The sequence below is a fragment of the Notamacropus eugenii genome, chromosome 1 (assembly GCF_028372415.1).
Source record: "Notamacropus eugenii isolate mMacEug1 chromosome 1, mMacEug1.pri_v2, whole genome shotgun sequence".
In the NCBI taxonomy this organism is placed as follows: domain Eukaryota; kingdom Metazoa; phylum Chordata; class Mammalia; order Diprotodontia; family Macropodidae; genus Notamacropus; species Notamacropus eugenii.
Genome location: NC_092872.1, coordinates 492,171,376 through 492,198,538, shown reverse-complemented (window position 1 = coordinate 492,198,538; position 27,163 = coordinate 492,171,376). Strand labels below are relative to the sequence as shown.

The 27,163-nt window shown below is 36.3% G+C and overlaps 1 protein-coding gene across 2 annotated transcripts in view; it reads left to right on the top strand.

Moving 5' to 3' along the window:
- Positions 1 to 27,163, top strand: part of LOC140519708 (major urinary protein 20-like) — a 71,822-nt gene that overhangs the window by 27,883 nt on the left and 16,776 nt on the right. For both annotated transcript variants that reach the window (XM_072633014.1, XM_072633015.1), the window contains exons 2-3: positions 24,186 to 24,303; positions 24,896 to 25,032. In XM_072633014.1, the coding sequence (XP_072489115.1) occupies positions 24,208 to 24,303; positions 24,896 to 25,032 (233 nt within the window). In that variant the 5' untranslated portion in view covers positions 24,186 to 24,207. The remainder of the gene's footprint in view (positions 1 to 24,185; positions 24,304 to 24,895; positions 25,033 to 27,163) is intronic.

Genomic DNA, 27,163 nt, shown 5'->3' with positions numbered 1-27,163 from the left:
AGTGAGTCTTCCTGACTCCAGGCCTGATGCTTTATCCACTGAGCCACCTAGCTGCCCCAAATATCAGGTTCCTGTGCTTATTCCTTTCTGTAGATTGCATACTTAATTGCCAGGCCTAGAGGCCTGAGGGCTACCCGAGTCTTACCTTACCTATTGCAGGTCTTCGGCTGGCCAAACCAGATAAACGCATGAGAGAAGAGACTTTCCAGAGTCGAACAAGGGTTAGGCTTTATTCAGGGTCTTGGTTACATGTGCAGGGGGAACTCTTCCTTAGGAGAGAGAGAAATCTCCCAAGGAGGCAAAGATCTTACAGTAAGAGATTGGAAGTGGGAGAATGGGAGAATGGAAGAGGGGGAGAGAGGGAGAGAGGGGAGAGGGAAGAGCGAAGAGAGGAGAGAAGGAAGAGGGGCCTTCTCTCCTCTAAGGGCCCCTCAGCGCTAAGAGCGCCTTCAGGCTTTCCTGACCCTACTTAAGCTCTCCTGCCACATAGTTTGCACCTGAATACCGTGCCTGTTAGATAACAATAGGTGTGCTCAGATCTGGGCCAATCTCGAGGGCGGGGATGCTCTCTCCCAGCACTTTTCTCACGGGAAGAGGTGGAAATGCACGAGATAGCTCGGTCTCACACCTTAATTCCCTGCTGTTCCCTGGGGGCCCTCAAGAGAACTCTAAGGTTTAGAAGTCCTCACCTTTACCCACCCAAGACTGTCCACATGGAACTGAGCTTACACCCCCAACACTTAATCTGTTCCATGAATCAACCTCTCTGTTTCTTACCTAGAGCCACATACTTTTGGTAATTATAATCTGCGATCTTGTACTGCTAGCTGCCTCCTTTCCTTACCATTTTTCCTGAATTTTCTTGATATTCTTGACCTTTTATTCCTTTAGATGAATTTTGTTATTAATTTTTTTACAGCTCTCTAAAATAAGTGTTTGGTAGTTTAATTGGTATGTCACTGAATAAATAAATTAATTTAGGTAGTATTTTCATGTAATTATTTTGGTGTGGCCTACTCATGAACAATTAACCTTTCTTATTTAGACCTGTTTATTTGTATGAAGAGAGTTTTGTAGTATTGTTCATATAGCCCACCTTAGCAGGTGGACTGTCAGGTGTTTTATATTACCTATGGTTATTTTGAATGAAATTTCTCTATCTCTTCCTTCTGGGTTTTATGGGTAATATTCAGATATGTTGATGATTTATATAAAGTCACCTAAGTTTGAGACTGGTAAACTGAGGCCCCTCATTGCTATACTTTTACTGTCTTTTCCTCGCTTTAACTCATTTAATTTTTCCTTTAGAAATTTAGGTGATATTCCACTTGGTGTCTTTCAGCAAAATGTAGCTTCCATGTTGAATCTCTTTTTATTAAATCTTTTTTGTGTGTGTACTATTGCTTTGCCTAAGATCATGATGTTTAAAAAATTTTTTTTTACTTTAGTTGAAGCAAAATACACTCTACTTTAGCTCCTTAATTTTTTTTAACTTTGTATGTATCTTTATGTGTTTAAGTGTATTTCTTTAAAACAGAATATTATTAGATTCTTGTTTCTAATACAATAAGCTATATCCATCCATTTTATGAGTTCATTCAATTGACATTCAAAATTATGATTAATAACATATATTTTCCTTCATCTTTTTCATATAAATATGTATATGCATATATATGTATGTACATATGTATGTATGTATGTATATGTTCTCTTTGTTCAGTGCTCCCAAAGTGACTTGATGTGGGGCAATATTTCCATGTTCTCCCTTTGGGGCATTTAATATTTGATGGATACCAGTAAATTATTTCAGCTCTACTGCTATCTCTTTATGATTGTATGATCAGGTGACTTCAGTAAATGGTTTTTGAAACATTTGAAAGTCGAACTCGTTTGAACTCAATTGATTCTGCTTGAATTAAAATCAAATGAATTAAAGTGATACTTCATCTTGGGTAGAAACTATGGAAATTAACAGGAAAGGAAAATGTAGCAGAGCAGTCATCTCTAAACTTAAGTAAGTTGTTCATTGACACAATTTAGTAATATAAGTTCTAGAAGCAAATGAACAGAGTAAGCATAGTAATTCATCATGAGTAGAGATAGTTTTCCTCTTTAAACTTGTATCTTGAGTACCTTTCACAGAACCTGGCATATGGTAGGTTTTTAATAAACATTTTAGATAAAATAAATATAAGGTATCTCACAGCAAAAATAATTGACCTGGAAAACAGATTAAGGAGAGATAACAATAATCTCTGGACCATCTGAAAGTCATGAGCAAATGAAATGTTTAGATATAATATTTCAAGAAATCATAAAAGAAAACATGGGAGAAGTAAAAATAGAATCTATTAATTGATGCCTGAACGAAAACAAAAAATGAAAACTGTCATGATTATGGTGGCCAAAATCCAGCCAAAGAAAAAATATAGAAAACAAACAGAAAGAAAAGTGTTCACATTCTTAGGAACCACAGTCAGGATCACACAAAATTCAACTACTATCTCCATGAAAGAACAGTCAGTAGGGGACATGATATTCTAAAAGAATAAAAATGTCAATTTTACCTAAACCAATCTATTTAATCAATGCCATCCCAATTAAATTACCAAAAATATTTTGTTAAGTTAGAAAAAATAATAACAAAATTCTTTTGGAAGAACGAAAGGTCAATAACATCAAAGGAATTTTTTAAAAAATAAAGGAAAGCAGTTCAGCAGTCCCAGATCTTAAACTATATATGAAGTAGCAATTATCAAAATTATCTGGTACTAGCTAAGAAAGAGAAAGGTAGATGAGTAGAACAGAGTATACATACAAAATACAGCAGCAAATGATTTTAGTAATCTTGTGTTTGACAAGTATAAAGACAAGATTTTGGGATAAGGATTCGCTATTTGGTAAAAAATTATTGGGAAAGCATTTTGGGGATCATGCATTTCTGAGAAAACAAAGAAAATCATATAACAAATATTATTTTAACTCATTAAGAACTCATCTGAATGATAACCTTCAAGCCATAGATTGATTTCCAAGCATATTTATACAGTGAACCCATAACTGTGGTTACAGGCTGAGCTCATAAACCTACTAAGGTTGCCTTTGTTACAAACAGCACTAGGCAAGAAAGTGTGGGTAACTCAGTATAGCTCATTTCCTTATTGAGTTACAGCTGGATGTGTAAGGATCAGCATCACCACCTTGACTGAAATGATGATTCCTTTTACGCATATTCTTTATTCATAAGAAACTCTCTCCAAGCAAAGTTATTCAAAAGAGCAAATATTTTTAAAAATCTTCAGTCTCCCATTTTTGTGCTTTCCCATCATCTGTCCCTCATACATGAAATATGTTTTCTCCTGACCTCCGCCTCTTGGTGTTTCCAAGGTTTATATCAATTACTCCCTCCTACAAAAGACCTTTTCTGATTTCCCTCAATAATTACTGCCCAAAATGAACTAGTAATTGCATTGTTTACCATATATACACATATTCATATATACATACACATACACATATATGTAGGTATATGTATACACACACACACGCACACATACACACTACTTTCCAGTGTCTGATACTGACCCAAAAATGGACTGTTAAAAGCAACTAGGGTGGGAATCTCTACAATTTCTTCTTCTGAAATCCACCTGTCTTATGGTCCCCAGGACGACTAGAAAGATTCAGGAACTGGGAGTGTTCCTACACCCTGAATTTAGATCTTTTTGTCCTCATGTGATTTTGTTACTTAGAACCCTTTCTGAATAAAGTTTTGTACATATATTTGACTTTGCAAAGAAAAACAATCTTAAAAAGTTCTCTGATGTTAATTTCAAGTTAGCGGCATTGACATGACTCAGGCACAGCATATTTATTGTGCCTGTTCTTGAGTTGTACTGAAATATCCACAATATTGTGAGGAACCAGTTCTTCCCAACATAAAGCTGTCACTCTTCTCACTATATTATACTGCCTTGTAAGGTATAACTGCATGTGTATATGTGTTATGTAAATTGAAAGATAACTAACTATGAAAATCTCTATAAATTTGTACATAGAGTTTCTTGAGAGTGATAGAATTTGGACCGTGATTTTATTGGTGTAAATAACTTTCTGGTGAGGAAATCTCCTCTACAATTTCTGGAAGGTACCTTCTCTACAACCTACAATCTTGGGAAGTCATGAGAGGTTAAGTGATTATCCCAAGATCACACAGCAGTATCCATCATTAAGTGGAACTTAAATCCAGATCTTTCTAACTCCAAAGTCTCTTCTCTATCCATTTTATCATAGTGATTTTCTTAGAAATAAGTACATATAAATATATTACATACATTTATTTTGTGTGGATTTATATATGCTGATACCAATATTGATATTAATATAAAAATCAGAATAGATATATCATTCTTTTTCATATCTATGTCTATGAATATCATTATAAATAGATAACGCAGAAAAATTTTAAATAAGATATTAGCAAAAAGGTTACAGCCACTTATCATGAGAATAATACACTTTGATCAGGTAAGATCTATACCAGGAATGCAGGGCTGATTCAATATAAGGAAAACTATCAGCATAATTAATCAGATCAACAACAAAACTAACAGAAACCATATGATTATCTCACTGGATACAGAAAAGGCTTTTGACAAAATACAGCACCCATTCCTATTAAAAACACTGGAGAGCACAGGAATAAATGGAGATCTGGAATAAATCCGGATATAGATCAGGATAAGTGAAGATGTTCCCATTCAATACTTACATGTTAATTAGCTACTCAAGGGAAGGGAAATGGAGATGGAATTAGGAGAAAGGGAAGGGGAAGAGAAGAAAGATCAAAGTGGGAAGAAGAAAAGAAAAGGAGGAAAAATGGAAACAAAAATAGGAAGGTTTAATGTGGTATAGTATCTTAGTCATGCATTTCTATTGTTGGTAACTAAACAAATGAGATAAAGAAAGTACACTTAGGCAAATCTGAAGTTCTATATAAATGGTGTTATAATAATTAATAATAATAATGCATGTAGATGCCTAAGTTCTGTACAATTATGTGAATATTCAAGTGCACATCCAAAAGCATGGTAGCATAGATAGGAGAGAGTGTGGAGATCATCTTGTTTGATCTCATTTAAAAAATGTATATAATTCATTTATTTTCAGTTTTCAACATTCACTTTCATGGGATTTTGAATTCCAAATTTTCTCCCCCTCTCCTTCTACCCCCACCCCAGTACAGCATGTACCCCAATCTATCCTCCTTTCTATCACCACTCTTCTCCCATTCCCCTCCCTACTATTTTCCTGTAGGGCAAGATAGATTTCTATACCCCATTGCCTGTACATCTTATTTCCCAGTTGTACACAAAAACAATTTTTAACATTCATTTTTAAAGCTTTGAGCTCCACATTCTCTCCCTTCCTCCTTATCCACCCACCCTCACTGAGAAAGCAAGCAATTTCATATAGGTCATACATGTGTAGCCATGCAAAATAATTCCATAACAGTCAAGTTGCAAAAGACTAACCACATTTCCCTCTGCCCTGTCCTGCCCTTCATTTATTCCATTCTCTCCTTTCACCTGTCCCCCAGTTTTCCATCTATTCTGTTATCCTTTCTCTCCTATCCCTTTCCCTCCTGCCTTCCTGCAGGGTAAGATAGATTTCCATACCCAGTTGTGTTTGTGTTATTCCCTCCTTAAGCCAAATCCAATAAGAGTAAGGCTCATTTATTCCCTTCCTCTCCTTTGTAAAAGCTCTTTCTTGCTTCTTTTATGTGAGGTAATCTAGAAGATCAATTAATCAGCAAGTATTTATTTCCACCTACTATATGATAGACACTGTCTTAGGTACTGAAGATACAAATACAAAAGAAAAGCAATCCTTACTTACAAGGAGTCTACATCCAAAGGACAATTTTTCTGAATTTTCATTTATTGCTGGATTGATCATGTAGGATTAGAAGTTCAAAAACATTGATAGCCCTTGAAATTTATTGCCACTATGTGAGCCTTTTCTAGGCAATCCTGATACAACTGAGGCTTTCTCTTTAGGTTTGATCAGGTACCCTATATTCTCCAAGTAACAAAAAGTAGCTTAAGAACAACACTGGGACGCTACCCCTCTTCCCTATCATAACAGATACCTTTAAAAATTCTTCTTCACAGGAACATCATTTTGTTCAGGCATAGCAAAGACCAAATGTAGCTCAATATTTAGCAATAGCAGCTTCAATCTTCCAGACAGCTTGACCCTATTTTTCTCAAATTCTTTAATCTACCAGTATTCAAATGTTTCAAGAAAAGGAATATTAATGTGATATTTCCTCTTTGGCACCCACAACCCACCGGTATCCAAATGTTTGGAGAAAGGGAATATTAATGTGACTTTTCCTCTTTGGCATTCAATACTGCACCTTCTGCCAAGCCTCAGAGGAAAGGTCAGCTAGAAAGGGAATTCTTGAGGTAAAGGTAGGGAGTTAGGGTAACTCAGAAAAGAAAAATATTTAGAAAATTACCACAGATTGTCCAGGTAGAAGCACCAGAATGACAATCTGAAGGGACTTGTTGGAGATCTATTACATTTTATGTGTTATAGGATACATGCGTCTTTGGAGCAAATTTAAATTTATCCATACTTTCCATGTCATTCCATAAATTTTTCATAGGAGATCTAGTTGAAATGGTCTTCAGGAATCCTTAATATTTCATGAATACCAGAATATCAGTTTGACTATCTGTAAATTCTTCCTCCAACTACATATAGGAACTCATCCAACTTCTTTCTTTGTATGACTCTTCCAACATATGTTATCGTTAGTAATATACTACAACCTGCTTACACGCACCATGCATCTTTCCAACTGCTTTAAGGTCTCCTACTATTTAGATGCTTCTGTAATAACTCTGTGACCCCAAACCATATAGCATCATCATGTGAACATTAGTTTTATAACAAGGAGTATTTTGGACCATTGAAAGGGATATGCAGAACTGGTCAAACCACTATGGAAAATGATTTGGAACTATGCTCAAAGGACTATAGAACTTTATTACCTTATCATTCAATACCACTACAAGATTTACATTTCAAAGAGATAAAAAAGTAAAAAGAAGAATATGTATAAAAATATTTATACCAGCTTTTTTTGTCATGGCAAAGAAGTAGAATTTGAGGGGATGCTCATCAATTGGAGAAATGCTGAACAAGCTGTGGTATATGATTATGATGGAGTATTATTGTGCTGTAAGAAATGATGAAGGGGATGTTTCCAGGAAAGCCTTGGAAAACTTACATGAGCCAATTCAAAATTAAGTGAGCAGAACCAGAACTATGTACACAATAACAGCAATATTGTAACTACGATCAACTTGTAGACAGCTCCTCTGATCAATACAAGAATCTAGGACAATTCCAAAGGACTCACAATGAGAAATGCCATCCAGCTCCAGATGGAGGACTGATGAACTCTTAATACAGATTGAAGCACATTTTTTTAAATCACTTTTTCTTGTTTTTTTGGTAACATGGAAATAAATTTGCATGACTCTATACCTATAATGGGTATTATACTGCTTGCCTTCTTAATGGGAGGAGAGAATTTGAAACTGAAAATTTAAAAGTAAATGTTAAAACATTAAAAGCACCAATTGGCAAAAATAAGGGAAGACTTAAGTAACAAAAAGAAAATAAAATATTTCTCCATTCCAGTGTAATTTGGAAACATTCTATATTCTTTTTCTCTAGTTTTTTGGGGTATGGAATTCCATTAAACTGAATTCCATGAACTGTGAGGTAATTGAAGGAGGAAGCTTTTGGTATTTCATTTCCCATACTGACATCTTAGAAAGGAAAACTTGAATGTCATTTTTTGTTGAAAATTTCAATTTTTATTTATATTTTCTCATTCATTCTGCTTATTGCCTATGTCATTCTAAAAATGCTCCATAGAAGATTTAACCAATGCAAAGTCGACTCCTTGGGATCTTAATATTGCATGGTAGCCAGAATAACAGTCAGGCTGTCCATGTGTTACTTCTTATTCTCACCACAAATAGGAACTTGTCTAATTTCTTTCTTTTTATGGTACTTTCTATGCATGAGTTGTCATCAGTAATGTGTTGCATCCATACTTACACCCAGCATAAATCTATCTGTGAATTATTCAATATACTGATATTTGGACTCTTGTGAGATAGCTCCGTGACTCAAAGCCATTTAGAATCACTGAGTGACTTAGCTTTCTAACAGGGAAAAGCTTAACATCATTGAAAGGGATGTGCTATTCACTGTTAGAGAGATTGTGGAAAGACAGGAACTTGAATACGTTGTTGGTATAGCTACGAATTATTCCAAATATTCTATTAAGCAGTTTGGAATTATGGCAGTCACATTCTTCAAGGAGATAAAAAAAATCAAAGCATATAATATTTAGCCTTACAGTTGTTTTAATTCATATTTCTCATGGTTTTTAGTGATTTGGTGTATTTTATGTAGTTGTTAATATTTTTCTTATTTTTTTGAGAACTGCTTGTTCATATGTTTTGATCATTTATCTATTAGGAAATCTACCTTACTCTTATATATTTGGATCAGTTCACTACATATCTTGGATGTCAGACCTAAATATCAGGGATATTTTCTGCAATTTTCCCCTTCCTTGTTTTGTAGTTTCTTTTCCAGTTTGTCTTAATTGATTTTACTTCTGCAAATACTTGTACAAGTTGGTCAAGTAGAAAGGAAGCAGTGCAGCCCAGCTTCCCCTATGAATATTCAAAGATTTAAGAAGTCCATCAGACTAAATAGTTACCAGAAAAATCTTATTCCCCTATTTTCCACTCTATCTCTTCTCCTTTCTCTCTCCTGTTTGAGTAGTTCAAATGAAAGCGCCATTCCAGTGATGTCTGCTCCTCCCATTTGTTTCTTTTGTATAAGATTTTTGCTTTTGCCTCAATGATGTCAAATGAGTTCCTCCTCTCATTCTCCCCCTTTCTTCTCTTGGGTATACTTTTCTTCTTCCCTTTAAAAAAATTGATCATCAAAACAACAAAATAATTCTCAGATCCTGTCTTATTTGATTCCCTTTATGATTACTGATGACATTAAGGGAACACTTGCATCCTCATCTCCTCCAATTACATTAGAAAAGGTTCATCCTTATAAGGTATATTAGTATTTCTCACTTGTAAACACTTTTTGTGTTTCTCTTGACTATTATGTTTCTATTTCAAAGTTTCTACTCCAGAGCTCTGGTCTTTTCATGAGGATTGCTTAGCAAACCTCTATTTTGCAGAAGGTCCATTTTCCATCCTCTGCAATGATATTTAGTTTTTATGGGTAAATTGCTGTTCATTAGAAGCCTCTATCATTTACCTTTTTCAATATTGTTTTCTTATATTTTGCTTGTTTTTTACATTTCACACTGTTGATTAAAAAAACTATGTGAGTACTATATATCATTTTCAAAGCTACTCTGCTTTCTATGCTTCCTTCTAAATTTTATTTTCTACTATGCACATTTTATATTTTCTCTCTCCCTCCCCATGTAGCCCTAGAGATGGCTACAGTTAGATACAAATGCGTATATTTATATATAATACATGTGCCCACACACATATGTATACACATATGTAGAGTCATACTATGCATATTTCTACTTATCAGTTTTTTCTCTGGAGGCAGATAGCATCTTCATTCATAGGTCCTTTGTAATTGATTTGACTGCATATATCTCAAAATGAAGTGATCACTTGAAGTTGTTCTTAAAACTATATTGCTGTTACTGTATACAGTGTTCTCTTGGTTCTGATCACTCTTCATCATTTTAAGTAAGTCTTTTCATGTTTTTCTAAAATCAATGAGCTCATCATTTCTCATAGCATAGTAGTGTTCCATCACAATCATATACCACAACGTGTTTAGTAATTCCCCAATTGATGGATATCCCTACAAGATATTTGTCATCACACAAAGAGATACTATAAATGTTAAAGAATATGTAGGTTCTTTACTTTTTTTTTAATCATCTTCAGAAACTGACATTGAGCATATAATTCCAGATTGCCTTCCATATGATGTTGATTAGTTCACAATTTCACGAACAGTAAATTAGTGTCTCAATTTTTCCACATCCTCTCCCAACATTTATCACTTTCCCCTTTAATCATTTTGGCCATTCTGATAGGTGTAAAATTCAAAGTTGCATTAATTTGCACTTCTCTAATTAGTAATGACAGAGCATTTTTTCATATGACTAGATTGTTTTGATTTCTTCATTGAAAAACTTCCCGTTCATATCCTTTGACCATTTGTCAATTGAGGAATGACATGTATTCTTAAAAATTTGATGAAGTTCTTTATATATTGGAGATATCAGACCTTTATGTGAGAAATTGTCTATAAAATCCCACCATCCCCCAATTTTCTGCTTTCCTTCTGATCTTGGTTAAAATGATGTTATTTGTACAAAATCCTTTTAATCTGATGTTATATAGTTATCCATTTTACACCTCACAATAGTCTATTTCTTATTTATTCATTAATTATTCATATATCCATAAAGCCAAAAAGTATGATGTTCTATGCTCTCATGTTCTTGTGAAATCTCCCTTTTTATTTATTTCAAATGTCCTTGTCTTGCTTGCTATATGGTATCAGAAATTGGTCTATGCCCAATTTCAGCCAAACTACTTCCTATCTTTCCCAACTTTTTTTTAATCAAATAATGAATTGTTATCCCCAAATTTAAGTCAAGGTTACTGTAATCATTTTCTACTGTCTACTCTGTCCCACTGATCTACTTTTCTATTTCTTGGCCAGTACCAGATAATTTTGATAATTATTGCCTTATTATATAGTTTAAGATCTAGTATTGCTTAACCTCTTTCTTTTATATATTTTTTAAATTAGATCCTTTGATTTTCTTGACATTCTCTCCCCGCAAAGAGTTGCTGCTATTGCTGTTCTCTTCTGAACTTCTTCCTCTTTTGATACCATCCAGGCACTTCCTACTTGGAAATATACTCCCTTACACAGGTCCCTTTAGTTTACCCTAGATCTGTGACTCAGAACTGTGTAGTGGGTAGCTAAACTGCCATTTCACACCTGTCTTATTATGTGTCAGGGACCTCCTCTTATCATGATGTACAACCTGAGGCAGGGCTTGAAACCAGGTCTTCCTGACTCCAACTTCCAAAGGTCACTCCTGGGTGAGAGTGGAATGCATTGCAGTTCAGGATTTGCCAGTACACCCTTAGCCACAAAAAACCAGAAGGAAGCCCTGGAAGTGACTGAATCAGCAACAGCAGGCAGCTTCAATGGCTGCTTCTGGAGCTCTCAGCCCACAGATGGCAAGGGGATCAAACAATTGTTCTGAAAGGCATTACAGGCGTCCTTTTGCTAGCACTGAGGCAGGACTCTGCTGCTTTGCCCATACTTGGATCTGGGTCGCACTCCTGAGTGTCACTCCCGGGGTGAGAAAGAATACTAGCATAGCAGAGGTTGCTGCCACAGTGAAGGGGAGACCCTCCTCACAGTTTCAGAGCAGAAAAAAGTGCTTGTGACCACCCACAAACCAGAGTACAGGCCAGGAGAGGAGTAAACAACTCTCTTCAGATCATATCACCTTAAAAGAACTGAAAACTTACAGGTCCTTAGAAATACCTCTGAAAACAGTTGCACAAACCCCTGATTTAAGATTAATATAAATAAACGCTATACATTTAAGAATACCATAAATTAAGAAATACTATAAATAAATACTATAAATGCCACTGAAGTCCTTTAAGATTCTAAAATGTTGTGATTTTGGAATCTCCTCTATTCTTCCTGAGGGGAGATGTTATTATTATTTGCATTTTGAGAGCATTCCACCTACTGAAACCTTCTTCCAATTTAACCTTTGGGTAGCTTTTCTTTTCCCAGGTTACTAGAGGGAGAAGTGAAAAATTACTGTTGGATTTAGGGAATGAGAGATCTTGGCAACCTAATTTCAAGGACGCGTCAAATAGGACAAGTGAAAGGTTTTTCTGTCCACTGGCCAGCCTTAGAAGTGACAGATTTGATACATCTGTATGCCCTGAGAGAGATCAAATAGTACTGAGTTAATTTCATGAAGACAAAGGATGACACAGGCCTATAACCCATTACTACTTTAGCTCTTTTAAGACAGATATGTTATAGTACAATGACTATGAAATTTGGAATCTGGAGGCATGAGTTCTAATCCTGGCTGGTGTCAACTAGCTATATGACCCTGGGCAAGTTGTTTTTGCTACTCTGTGCCTCAGTTTTCTTATCTGTGAAAGGAGAAGTTTCAACTAGATGATCCCTAAGTTACCTTTTGGCTTTAGGCTCTTGTGATTTAAAGTTATTTGTTTAGTAAGACAGTGTGGTGCAGTGGAAAGAACAATGGTTCAAGGTTCTAATTAGGACATTTCAATTCTAGCTTAATTCTGACAAATAACTCACTTTGTAATCTGAGATAAGTTATTTCCTCTCTTGACCTCAGTTCCTCATATGTATGATTGCATGTCATCTATGATGCTTTCCAACTTAAAAAAATCTATGATTCTAATTTCTTTTTGAGCTTAAGGAAAGTGTAGCACAAATCATTTGTAGTCCTTGCATTGATAATGCATTTTTGCTTATTGTAAATATAATTTTGCTTCTTAATGGGAAAATCTTTCCCATCCATTAATAGGCCCATGTGACCTGCTTAAGTCATATGGAAGCCTGAGTCACATAAGTCTAAGTCACATGGAACACAAAGGAGTGGAGCAGGTGGGGTGGAACAGGAAGAGGTGGAGCTAGAGAAGAGCTGAGAGGAAATTGATCAGGATCTAGTCAAAGCTGGGAAGGATGCAGGCAAGCAGGTAGCTAGGTAGTATGAGTGAAAAAATTCATTCGTGATTTTGTTTAAGGAGGGCTACTTGTGATTTGTTTAATGGAGCTGGCTTGTGGGAAGCCTAGCAGGGGAAAGGCTTGGGAATGGTGTTGTTCTCTGCATTGTTATTGTGTGTAAATTTTTGTTACTATGATAGATTGGCTTTCTGGTATTTGAATAAATGTTTTGGTTCTGTTTTCCATGTACAGAGTCTGTTGCATTTTGTGATTCAGAATTGTGCCAGGATATTCATGGCCACTGTAGGTGCAATGAATATTATGTTGGTTCTATACTCCTTTGCTCAATTAGTTGGCAGTGGGTCATCCAGGAACCCACATTAAACAATGCATAGGATACAAAGCTAATAGTGCAAAATCCCTGTCTTCAAGGTATTTACAATCTAGTTGGAAACATAAGGTGGGAATCAAATCAGAGTTCCTAGAGAAAATCAGAATGCTTATCCATGATTGTTTCCCAGACTTCCAATTTTCAACTTCTGTACTTACTCCCTATTTCCTGGTCCTGTGTAATAAGGTTCCTTTCATTTCTTACAGGGTCTTTGAAAGATGACCTTTCCTTGAATCCCTTCAAGATTAACTTCAAGATCATGTGGATTCTCTTGAATGTTGCTCCCATTATTCATATGTTATGGAAGGGAGATATTGATTCCTTTGGGTGAGGGATGCAAAGTTCTGATCAATTGTTATAAAAATAAATTCAACAGAAACAACTTTGTTTCTTCAAGTGTCTTGAACTGTAGGGGAATGAACAAATTGTGGGGAGACAGAATTAGTCATGGTTAATGGGCTAGAACACAGCCTGGAAAGAATGATTTTTCAGGTTGACATTTCTTTCAGATTCATTTGCCCAAGTTTAGCGCTTATCTTGGAGACAATCTGAAGGGCACTTTAGAAGACTGGTTCATTTTCCATAATCCCACTGAATAGCCCTACCCATAGTCAGACTGCAAACAAACATAATTGCAGTAACATTTAGAAGCAAGTTTAGACAAATCTTTATTATTTTGGGTCATAGTTGGCTGTCAAAGGGGAGAGTAGGCCCTAATTTATAGGTGTCTGTAAAAGCAAGCACATCGACATACACAAGAGGGCCTCCTCTCACAGGTTCTTAGACCTGCATTTCTAAAAGGAAAGCAACTTTTGAGGGATCAAAATCACTTTCATCAAGCAGATGTATCATTCACTTAGTTCAGGGGAAAAATTCAGCCCCTTGAGCTTCAGAAAAAATACAGAGAAATCAAAATCAACAAGTAGTGCTTCCAGTTACCTGACAGTAAGCAATACATATATCACATATCAATAGACAACTGTCTGACCATACATACATAGTTACCAGAAAAAGAAGCACCAACATCTGAGTTTTCAAAGCTGGAGGGCTGCTTAGTGGCTTCCCAGAGTCTCATCTGGCACACAAAGCTTCTTCCAAAAACTAATGGTCAAAATAAAACCTCACCTCAGAGTATTTATACATTTTTCAGAGCTAGAGAGCATCATAACCCTCGAGAACCAGTGCCTCATTAACAAAAGGTATGGACCTTCCTACAAATCTTTCCAGACCCATTAATGAGTGCAGAAGATCTTCTTTAGTCACATTCTTCAATCAGAGGCACTTGATTATACTAAAACAAAAAAAATGCGTTATCAATGCAGCTTCTTCACCCACTCAGCTGTTTTTGGACTTAGGGGTTTCCACAAAGGAATCAAACATGTTACTGGTCATTGCCAGTCATCCTGACTTTTTTCTAGCCACTGGACTCTAGTGACTCTGGAGGACAGAGTGAGACTGATGGTTTTGTGCAGTTCTGTCTCACTTCAGTCCAATTAATGTGCAAGTCAAGATATCATCCTCCTGACATCAAGAATGAAGATAAAGAACAACAAGCAACAACAGACATGCTAGTATTAGACTTTTAGTAGAAGTGTATCCTAGCTCATAAGAAGACACAAGGCCTAATTTGATGATCTCCACCTTTCTCTAAATCCTGTTTCTTGGGGAGGTGTAGGAGGCCCCTGTGACATGGAATTAAGACAAAAATACCACTGGATTTCACTTTTTACAGTGAAATTGTCAGGTATCATGAGCAAAGATCTACAGGTCCCAACATGAAGAAAAGCAGGTGATCATGACTCAATGAGAATCCAACCTTTGGTCTTGGCATATTTAGGTCACACGTGTGACTCCCATTAATTTGATGGACAGGTTTTGCTTTCTATACCAAGATAGCTCAATGAAGAAGGCGAAAATTATGACTTTTATAGGAGTGTTGGGTTCTTACTCAAATACATTTGATTTGTTTTCCATTTCTTATGTCATGGACAGGCTAACTTGGAATAAGTCAGTCAGACCCCTGCTCTAGAGGCACGAGGAATGGAAGGTTATGCTATGGTGTTTGTCATCCATCAAAGATAATAGAAAAGGAGGTGCTTCTTAGGTTAGAGGTAGACTATCTCAAGGAAATCTTATAAATTTCAGAAGTCCCAAGCACAGAGGTTTTGCCTTATTTAGCAGACTTCAGACCTACCGAGATGTAGGGATTTACAGAAAATTGGTATTTGGGAAGGTAGTAGAAGCATGAGCTTTTTTTTTTTTTTTTTTTTTTTTTTTTTTTTTTTTTTACTATGTGGTGCATCAAGCAGGAAAAACGACAGGACACATATACAATATGGCAAATTCTACCATGCAAGGCTAGGGTCATTCATACGAGGGAGATGAAAATAGTGGTAAAGATTTCAGTGGGAGTACATGCTCTGAAGAGCGGAGTTTTATACCTTAAAGATGATTGGTTGACAACAGGTAATCAATGTCAGATATGGGAAGTGGCATGGATTTTGGAGTGCTGGTGGAAATTCCCTAAGTTACTTACCGATACCAAATTCAAGTGAGTTTTCTTTTTGGAACTGGAACCAGAAATTCAGAAAGGCCCAGAAGTGAGTGTTGGTAGGTAGCTGTTGCAGTCATACAGGAGATAAATCCATTTGTTTACACATTTGTCATAGGGTCAGAATGAGAGGGGATGGTGGAAAAATATAGGTTGCCTGTCATTGCTTGTACGTTAGTCATCAGGACCACTTAAGTAACTCGATATTGAAATCTTATCACATAGAACTGCAACATCAAACAATATATTTTCAAAAAGTCACAATTGTCACAGGTTTATTTTACAACCATGAAGACCTAACAAAATTTCAAGTTTGCATGATAATTCAAAATTTATTTGCATGACTGTATACACTAAGTCAAATGTACACATTTTCTTAAACACATACAGTAGGCCATATATAATCAACTGTTTACAGTTTCATTACTTTACCTAACTTTAGTGTTAGAATTTTTGCCTTTTTGCATTGAAATTTTATATTTCTTTTAATTCAACCTCCCTTCAGAAATAACTCTCAAGTCTGTTTTTGAAGGTACTCCAGCTCCCTAAAGAAAGAGAGTTAAAATTTATTAGCTATAGGCAGCTAAAGAAAGCAATGCATAGAGAGCTGGACCTGGAGACAGAAAGTCTCAAGTTAAATTCCAGCATCAGGCACTTCTTATCTATGTGACTCTGGGCAAATTGTTATATCCCTGTTTGCCTCAGTTTCCTTTTCTTTAAAGTGTGTATAATAATAATATCTACCTTCTAGGCTTGTTGTGATGGTAAAATGAGATAATTTTTGTAAAGTCCTTTGCAAAGCTGAAAGTGCTATAGAAATAAATGTTAACAATTACTACAGCTGGATTTTAGGGAATAGTAGTTGAATTAAACATTTTATCAAAACACAAATATAAAGAAATGCTTTGATACTTTGAAGTTTTGAAAAGTTTTAAAAATTCAGGTTTAAAGAGAAAAAGATACATTAGAGAAGAATAGTTTATTCTAAAAAAGGATTTACCCCAAATTTCTTTTAATTATCAAGTAACTGAGAACATTATATTCAGTAATGGGTCACGATTAGGAAGGTGAAGGAGAGGAAAAATAGAAAAACACCATTTGAACAGATAAATCATTGATAAGTACTGATAACAGATTTTAAAAGTTAATACTTAAAAATAACAAGAAAAGTTTATGCAAAATGTGATTCAGTGTGTTCCTCTTTTAAAAATGCATTGGTTATAGGTGTAGGAAAATCACTGAGGTTTGAGGCTGGACAAAATACCTAGTGATTGAGTTATTGGAACATATCTATAGCTGGAATGTGAACCACAGGGTGGAAGGAAATGGTCTTGACTGCTTCACCTCGCTTTGTTAACTGGCATCCTCTTTCCCACTGGCCTTAGCTTCATTTTCCTGATTATCAAGAAAAATTTGGGGAGTGTGGCCTACCTTAACATCCCAGAATCCTTACAGCTCCTATGTATTTATTTTTTCTGCATGTAGAACAGAATCTCCAAAATCAGACCTCACATGGAAACAATCTAGAGCTCTTCTGGGATACCACCAAATCACCTTGGAGGCAGAGAGGTCAAGGAGAGAAATTTCTCAGATCCTATAGGGACTGTGCCCAAGGGGTACACTTGATAGTGAAATATCCACCCATCCATCCATTCATGCAACAGCAATTAACATTTATGTAGTTTTCTAAAGTTTGCAAAACACTTAAAAATTATCTCATTCGATTCTAAAGAAGGTAGATGCTCCTAACATCCCCATTTTTTCACTTTAAATTTATTTAGTATTTTATTTTTCTTCAGTTACATGCAAAAATAACTTTTACCATTTGATTTTGAGTTCCAAATTCTCTCCCTTCTTCCCTCTCCCCCACTCGCCATTGAGAAGGCAAGTAATTCGGTATAGGTTATACATGTGTAGACATAAAAAATATTTCCATGATAGTAATTAACACTCCCATTTTAACAGACAATGAAACTGAGGTTGAGAGAACTTAAGCAATTTGCCCAGTTAAGTATCTGAATCAGTATTTAAACTAAGGTCTTGTCCACTCCAATTCTAGAACTCTATTCCCTGTACCAACCAGCTTTTACTTCAAAAATATTTATCACACACACACACTCATATATATATTTTCATATATAGGGAATGGACATTTTTATGCACTTCTAGACTAGATTTGCAAGAAAGCACAATACAAATTTGAAGGAATTCACACTCCCTCTCCCTGATACCAATACCCACCATCTAAACATTTCATTGAAACAATCACTGATGAAAAATGCAAGTTATTGAGCCCAATTACTGAACTTCTCTTTTCTTCAAATATTATATTCAGATTCTCTCATTTCCTTCATTTCTTCATCAAGCCCTGAAACCATTCATAATATGCCAGATATTAATTTATATCAAGGTTGCAAGAATTCTCAAAAATTCCCACCCTGTGTAGTGGTGTTAGTAACTCTCCAGTCACACCATAAGATGAGTGTATAAAATCATTCAGTTTTGCCTTATTTATCACTTGACCAAGATTTCTTGAGTTGTTCTTTTGACACTTTTCACTGCTTCTATACAGAGACCAAGAGGGACAGAGTCTTCATGGATTTCTATTTCTCTCAGCTTTCTATTACCTCTTTTGCCTTTAGTCAGCAATGTGAAATCATCAAGTGAAAAGGTCAAGTACATGTATCAGAGATATATTTTGCAGTGACCTAATGTAATTTAAAAATATATTTTCACAGTGGGTAATACCTTGTTTTAGCTTTACTGAAGCTCTTCTTTACATTACCAACAAACAGGGGAAATTTATTATAAAAGGATCCAGAGACTTATTTATTATTTTACTGGTCTGAAAATACCTTCTGAGGAATTTACCTTCCTAAAATGTAATCATAAAATGTTAGGAGAACCAGGTTTTATTCCTGGTTCTTCAATAAATAGAGAAGTGACTGGACAGTTGCTCTCAGCTTTCTTGACCTTGGATTCCTCAGCCATCAAATTGCAATGATAATACCTGTGATTCCATCTTCATATAGAATCATTGCTTGCAAGTATTGGAAAGAAACTTTGAGATCATATAGTTTGACACTTTCATTTGGCTTTTAAAACTTTTATGACTGTAATTTCCCTACTTTGTTTACTATTTTAACCATTTCTCCTGTGATTACTCACACTCTATATATCCCCAAATTAATTGATCATCCTTCTTAAAAATTTGCCTTCATCTAAACTCCCTATTTCTTTCGATGGCACCACTGTCCTCCTGGCGACCAATACTTGAAGTCCAATAATTATTTTTTTGACCTTTCTGTCCTCTTCACCTTTCAATGTCCAGTTTCCAACTTTGTTTGCCCACTGTCAACTTTACTAACCTATCCAACACATTCATTTTCTTCTCTTTGCTCACATGACTGTTGGCCTCATTTGGGCTCTTTTAATGGCATGTGTGTTATTCAATTAGGAAGCTGGTGTGTGACCAGCCTATTAACTAGGCTCTGTATCTCCAGTTTCTCCTCTCTTTGATCTTACCTTCATAACATTGTAATATTCATTTGCCTGATGCATAAACTTGAGCATGTTACTCTGCTGCTCAAAAACTTTCAGTTGCTTCCTATTCAATCCATTGCAAAAAGATCTGTTAAGCATCCATTATGAGCAAGGCGCAATGCTAGGTAAAGGAACATCTAGTTGCTGTCCTCAGGGGCCTTCATTCCTCTGGAGGAGTATAACATTTATACAGATAACTATATTGCATGGTTATTGCTTACATGATAAAACACAAAGTCCTCAGTCTGGCACTTACACATATTAAAAATTCATCTTATACAAGGAATTTTGTAGAGTGCTATTAACTTGTATTTTTTGAGCTCTACGTAGCATACGTTTGGTAGAATTCTCCTTTCAAACTCTTTTTCCTTTTAGAAGTTCATTTGTGATTCAACCAAGTTCTCTTTTTGAGAATCATTTGTTTGCATTTTACAATTTCAATTTACTGTTTTGTTCATTTGTATATTTCATATTTTGGTAGGCATTTACCCATTTTCTTCCTGGCTTGCTAGTATAAATTGGGTATAGTAAATTTTGATAATTTTCTTTGTTTTTTTGCTTGTGAATTTCCTGTGATCATTTTTAAGTTGCTGAATTCTTTCCTTTCTGCTTTTTTTTCAAATGAAATGATAATTTATTGCTTTTGTGGCCTTTTAAAAGAGCCAGTTGCACTTTCTTTATCAGTTCAATAGTCTTTTGGTCTTCCATTTTATCTATTTCTCTATTGATTTTCAAAAATTCTTATTTTGTACTTATTTTGTAATTGGTAAATTATTCATTTAATAATTATTAAAATTATATTTGTGTTACATTTTGCTGCACTTATTTTGGGATGTAGAATTTTTCCTAGAAGTTGCTAAAAGCACTAGGCTTTATCATAGACCTATATTTTATTCATGTGGGGAGGTACAGGTCTGTTTAAGATACTAGGGACAGAAAAGACAGAGTTGTAAGCACTGAAGGGTTTTGGGAAAAGAGCAACTTCAGCTCTCATTAACAGGAGAAACATGGATACTACTGCATCTCATTTAGTGAAGAGGAATTCTTTACTGGGTAATAATGCTGGGACTGGAGCAGCTAAGTGACATAGGGTCTCTGGTGCCTGACCTGAAGTCAAGAAGACATCTTCCTGAGTTCAAATCTTGCTTCAGACACTTATTAGCTGTGTGACCCTAGGCAAGTCACATAACCCTGTATGCCTCAGTTCTTTATCTATAAAATGAATTGGAAAAAGAAATGGCAAACTACTCTCCCAAGAAAACCCCAAATGGGCCATGTGACCCCCAAAGAATCACACATGACCTAAAAGACTAAATAGCAATGTTAGGATCACAGCTTAAAAATCACAAAATCACAGAATTTGAGAATGAAATGAGGCAAGCCATGTCATACAAAAATGGAAACCACTAATGTTATGTGCTTGACAGTAGTTATCCAGCTGTTCCTTGATGACCTCTAATAAAGGGAAATGTACTTCCTTTTTAGAAAGTCTCTTCTACTTTTGGAAATTCATTAGGAAGTTCTTTCCTGACATCTAGCCTAAATTCACAGCATCTACCTATATCTCTTGGCTCTGCTCTATGGAGTCAAATAGAACATTTCTAATCCACTTTCCATATGACAAGCTTTCAAATATTTAAGTATAGCTTTCATCTTTTCCTTGAATATTCTCTTTGCTAGCTAAACTTTCTCACTACCTTCAAATGATACAACTATAGTATTGACTCCACATCATTCTCCATTCTGACTGCCCTTCTTTGGATATTCGCTCATGGGACAGCACCCCATTTAAATTGCCATCCAAACTTGATGTTGTATTCTGACCTGGGAAGAATGCAATTCAGTCTTCACTTTATTCCTGTAAGGTATTGCACAAGGTAAAATTAGTTTTTTGGTTGTCATATTACACTCCTAACTCATTTTGAGGTAGTACAGTTAAAACCCCTAGATTAAAAAAAATACATTTTAAGAGAAACTGAATCTCCCTCTGTCATTGAGGCTTGAAGTACAGGGTTCAGTCACGGTCCTGATTCTACCAGTCATTAGCAGGGCAGCTTTGACCTGCTCCATTTCTGACCTGGGCTCTTTTCCTTCTTCTTAGGCACTCTGGTGATCTCTAAATCTAATCAATTTAACATCCAGTAGCTTGAAATAACTAAGTCAAGAGGTCCAACAACCTCAGCCTTGTTGGTATCTGGGATTAGAGATGCGTGAACACCATTCTTGGCAGCCCTAGATCTTTATCAAATAGACTACTAATAATGCCTCCCTCATCTTGGATTTGTGAAGTTGAATTAAAAACATATATTTAAAACTTCAATTAATTTCTATTTATTTAATTCAGTTAGATAGAACTCAATGTTCTGCATGTCAAAATCTTTTTAAAGGGAAAGAAATGAGCTTTTATTGTGTTCTAGGCAGTGTGCTAAGCCTTAGACTTGCAAATGCAAGCAAAAGGAAAGACAGTCTCTGCCTTCAAGATGCGTACATTCTTATGGGGAAAGTTAACACATAAAATATATGGAGTATATGAGGGAGGCATAGCTTTAATCATGGAAAGTAAAGACCAGGAGCAGGAATGGGGTCTTATTTCTATAAACTTGACTAAGTTCTCTATATATTTGAGAAATAAGGTCTTTATCAGAGAAACTTGCTCTACATTTTGTCATAGTTAGAATTATGAACTATATTTTATGAACAATATTATATATGAACTATATTTTCCTCCTGTTTATCTTACTCTCTTTTTCCTTTCACCCTGTCCATTCTTAAACGTGTTTTGCTTCAATATGGCAGAAACTACATATAGACTAACATCTCACAACTGTATACCAAGATAAGGTCAAAACAGACACATGATTTATACATCTAAAGGGTGAGATCATAAGCTCTGTCCCCTCACAATGTTTTGAGATTAGATGAACATGCATTAGAAATATTAAAATAAATAAAATTCAATAAAAATGAATTTAACACCTAATATATTCCAAGTACTATGTAAGTCTTTGTGGGAATAGAAAGATAAACATGAAATGGTTCCTGTCCTCTTAGAGCTTCCATTCTACTGACACAAAGTGACAGATATACAGATAAGTAAATGTGAAACACACACAAAATGAACACCAAGTGCTTAGGTCAGGACAGTGGTAGAACTAGGGAGGTTTCAGTTAATTCCCAAACTCCTACAAAATCACCTAGAAATGACTAGGAGCCAACACCCTGCAGCACAACTAGGGCAATTTCAGTTCATTTTAATCCTATGTGCATTGAGCTAGGACACAATTGGGGGCCTTCTGGGCAAAAAGAATATAAAAACTTTTCTCCAATAGTGGTGAGCTCTCAAGACCCTTTGCTAATTTTTATCAATCGATGATGACCAGGTTTTATCTGCTTTTATTTTCTTGTGGACTTCTTTTTATTATTTCATGGATTACTTTGACCTGAGAGCTGTTGGATTTTTTTTTTAATGAACGGAATCATGTAATGGGAGGTGAGCCTTCATTGGTGAGGGGGAAGGTGTTTAAAGTTCTTTCATGGGGGCAGAAGCCCAGAAATTCAGAAGCAAAGCTAAGAGGAAAAAGATAATTGCTCAGCCTGTGCCCCTTCCCAAAAGAGAGGCCTGAGAAGGAATTTACAAATGGGAGAAAGGGGCTGGCATAGCAGGGGGATGTTTTAACATAAGAAGACTGCAGGGGCAATGGATTTTCCAGGGTGAGAAGGTCCTAGGTCCTGCATAGTATTCCAGGGTGATACTGCCGCTGAGACATGATATTGAAGTCCAAAAAGTCAGAAGCACAGCTGGGAGAGCAATGAAGATTGGCTGGATAGGGCCTCTCTTTAAATAAGGGTGGTAAAAGGCACTCATCAATAAAAGAAGAGGATCAGTGTGGTAGAGGGATGTTCAAGGATGAGGAGGTCCCAAGTGCTGAGACAGATTCCAGGGTAAGATTTCAGTTTTGAAGCATGGGATGAGGTCCAAACACTCAAAACACAAGTCTCATGTCATATGTTGTAATATACAATACAATTACATGCAATAATCATATGTATAGGTTGCATTCAGAAACACAACATATACATATATCATAATAGCATATGAATAATAATAATGTTCCATTTTAAGGGTGCTCATCTAAGAAGTATTTCCTTAGTTGCTTCTGATGTTTGGAAAGTATAAAAAAAAGAGATACAAAGTCTAGCATAGACTTTGGAGGCAGAAGACTCTGGAGGTGGTGGTCATGGTGTTCTTTATAAGGAGACTATAGCCTCAAAAAAGACTCACATTTTGCTACCTGAGTTATTTCCTACTTCATGGTACAATAAGAGCTAATAAAGGCACTGATTTATCATTTTTCTTTCTCATGTTGAGTCATTTTAAGATGAACATTTTGTACTTAGATAAGAAACATAAAGTGTTTAATCTGATCTAACAGCCCAGTCAATAGATAAGACCAACAGTTCTAAAAGTTAGTCTTGCTCTTATATAACAATGAATGCCAATAATAATGTAATGTTTTTCTGTTGGAATGATGGTACCAATAATCATTTTTAAAAATCCCTACATGAGCACTAAGTTTTAAGGAGAATAGTTTCTCTCGGCAGAATAAAGTAATAGCTGAGGAATGCTGAGGCAGGGTGTGTGTGTGTGTGTGTGTGTGTGTGTGTGTGTGTGTGTGTGTGTGTGTGCATGTGTGTGTGTCCTGGGGAAATGTGGGGGGTAGATTTGCAGGGAGAGGGAGATGTACTCCCAAGTCCACAGAGTAAGCCAACCCTATGAGGATGTTATATAAAGGAACCTGACTTGGTCCGTGCCTTTCTTTTCTATTAACATCTCTTTCTACTCACCATCAGAGAAGAAACTTCTCTTACAAGAATGAAACTTCTACTTCTGACCATGGGCCTGTGCGTGGCCAGTGCATTTGCCTCTGATTCTTGGGTCTCTGAATACCCCGACTTCAAACCTGAACAGGTACTATCAAGCTGAGCTCTATTGGTGTTCATTAGTGAGATGGAGGGTTAAAGGAAGGAATAGAAGACTATAGAAATTATGTCCTTACTCTTTCTTTCTGGTACACATTCTGCTTATTTTTCTCCATTTCTTTCATCTTTTCTGACTTCTGTTCCTTCAAATTAATTCTTTTAGCATTTACTTCACTGCAGAATGTGGCTCTATTACTGAGAGTTAGGTAGGCAGGTAAAATGGTGTATCCTTGACATCAGACTTTATTAACTTATGGCTCTCATATTCTATGCATGTGGGGACACAACCCTTAGCTGCTGCTACAGATCATTCTTGATAATTCCTGGCCATAGACAGAGTTAGGTCTTTACCTTCCTGCCAAGCCAGTCTTTTTTCTCATTGACCCCCAGAATTTTTTGGCACCAAGAGGTACCAAAATTTTTTGAATTTTGTCTTTAAAAATGGAAAGACAACTTAAATGATTATTATAGATAAACACATGCCCATGTCTATGCCTGTATCAGAAAGAAAACCAGTGTCAAAGGAGATGAACAACTTTTTAATATCATTTCACTGATATGTCCTTCATGACTCTCTTTAGATCAATGGGCACTGGTTCTCCATTGCAGTGGTATCTGACAGACGAAAGGAGACAATGCCAGATGGATCAAACAGGTTTCAAATCTACTCCTTTCAAGCTAGAGAGAATGGAGATATTCATGCAATTACCTACATCAAGTGAGTACAACATTTGTACATTGCAACAGAATCATGTGGCATTGTTCCATCTTTGAATTAATTATTTACTAATTTTCATAGCATTTAGACTTGAGAGAGACCTTCAAGATTATATAATCCTACCTGCTTATTTTCCATATAAAATCTTGAGGCCAATAGAAGTTAAATCACTTTGGGAAGATTATTAAGGGAGCAAGTAGAAGAGATAGGATTTTTTGGTTCCCAAACATTAATTTTAAAACTCTTTCACAATGCACACTGAAGCACAATTAAACAACCAGTCAATCAGTCAGCAAGCTTTTATGAAGTGTCTCCTTCATGCCAAGTACTATGGTAGGTGCTGAGATTTAAAGACAAATAATTGAGTCCTAAAGGTGTATACCTTCTCATGAAGTAAACATGTGTACATGTACAAAATAGACAAAGTAAATTCAATGTAAATATCAACTAATTTAGGAAGATGAGGCACTAGTTCCTGGGGAGTAGGACAATCAGGAAAGACTTCATCTAGGAAGTGGCATTTGAATTAAATTGTGAAGGAAATTAGAGATTTGTAAAGGTGGAGATGAGGGAAAGGGTGTGTTCTGGTTGTGAGTGACAAACTGGAAGAAGGAAAAGAGCTGGAGAATGAAATTGTTCTGTAGAAGAGACCTCAAGTAAACTAGTTTAGCTAATCTGTAGAATTCACAAAGTCGAATAATATCTAATAAGTCTGGAAAGGTAGGCTGGTTCCAGATCATGAAGGCCTTTAAATGTCAAGCAGTGGTGTTTGTAGCTTATATTACAGGCAATAGAGAGTCATTGAAGCTTCTTGACTATGATAGTGACATGGTCAAACCTGTGGTTTAAGAATTTTACTTTGGGGGGGAGGAGCCAAGATGGCGGAGTAGAAAGACACACATATGCTAGCTCTTAACCCACAGCCCATAAGATACCTGTAAAGAAGAACTCCCAACAAATTCTGGAGCAGCAGAAGCCACAGAACAATGGAGTGGAGGAGATTTCTGTTCCAGAGAGACTTGAAAAACTGACACGAAAGGTCTGTCGAACACCAGACCCAGAGCAGAGCCCAGCCCTGCCTTGGCCACGTGGCACCGAGGGGAGCAGATCCGAGCAGCCTTCAGGGACAGAATCTCCAGAGGCCGAGCAGGTCCCTCCACCCACAGGCACCAAAGGTCAGTGAGAGGGTCTTTTCAGCTTGCCAAGAGGGGAGTGGGGTGTCCCCATAACTCGGGCCCCCTCAGGAGGCAGCAGCAGACAGGGGCTCCCAAAGCAGGCAGGAGCTCGGATCCATATTGAAGGTCTCCATGTAAACCTCCAGAGGGAACTGAGCCCCATGTGTAAGCCCTGCCCCCCACCTGAACACCTGAACTTGATCTCACACTGAATAGCAGCCCCACCCCTGCTGAAAGCCCTGAGGCTGGGAAGCAGCATTTGAATCTCAGCCCTTAAACTTGGAACAGGAGGCGAGGTGGGTGTGGAGAGGAAGCTCAGAAGTCAAGTAACTGACAGGTAAAATGCCCAGAAAAGGGGGAAAAAAATAAGACCATAGAAGGTTACTTTCCTGGGGAACAGGTGTCTCCCCTCATCCCTTCAGATGAGGAAGAACAAGGCATACTGTCAGAGAAAGTCAAGGGCCCTCCCTCCAAAGAGGACTTAAACTTGGCTCAGGAAATAGAAGACCTTAAAAATCAAGTTAGCAGCTTACTAAAGGAGAACCAAAAAAATGCTGAGGAAAATAGCAGCTTTAAAAAGAGGCTAACTCAACTGGAAAAAGAGGTCCAAAAAGCCAATGAGGAGGAGGAGGTTTTAAAAAGCAGAATTAGCCAAATGGAGGAGAAGGTTAAAAAGCTCACTAAACAAAATAATTCCTTGAAAGAGAGAATTGAGTCCAGGAAAAAGAATGACTATGAGTTGAACCAAAAAGTTAGTAACAAAACCAAAAATTTAAAAAAAATAAAAGATGATATGAAAGAACTCATTGGAAAAACAGCTGACCTGGAAAACAGATCCAGGAGAAATAATTTAAAAATTATTGGGCTACCTGAAAGCCATCATCAAAAAAAGAGCCTAGACATTATCTTCCATGAAATTGTCAAGGAAAACTGCCCTGATGTATAGAATCAGAAGG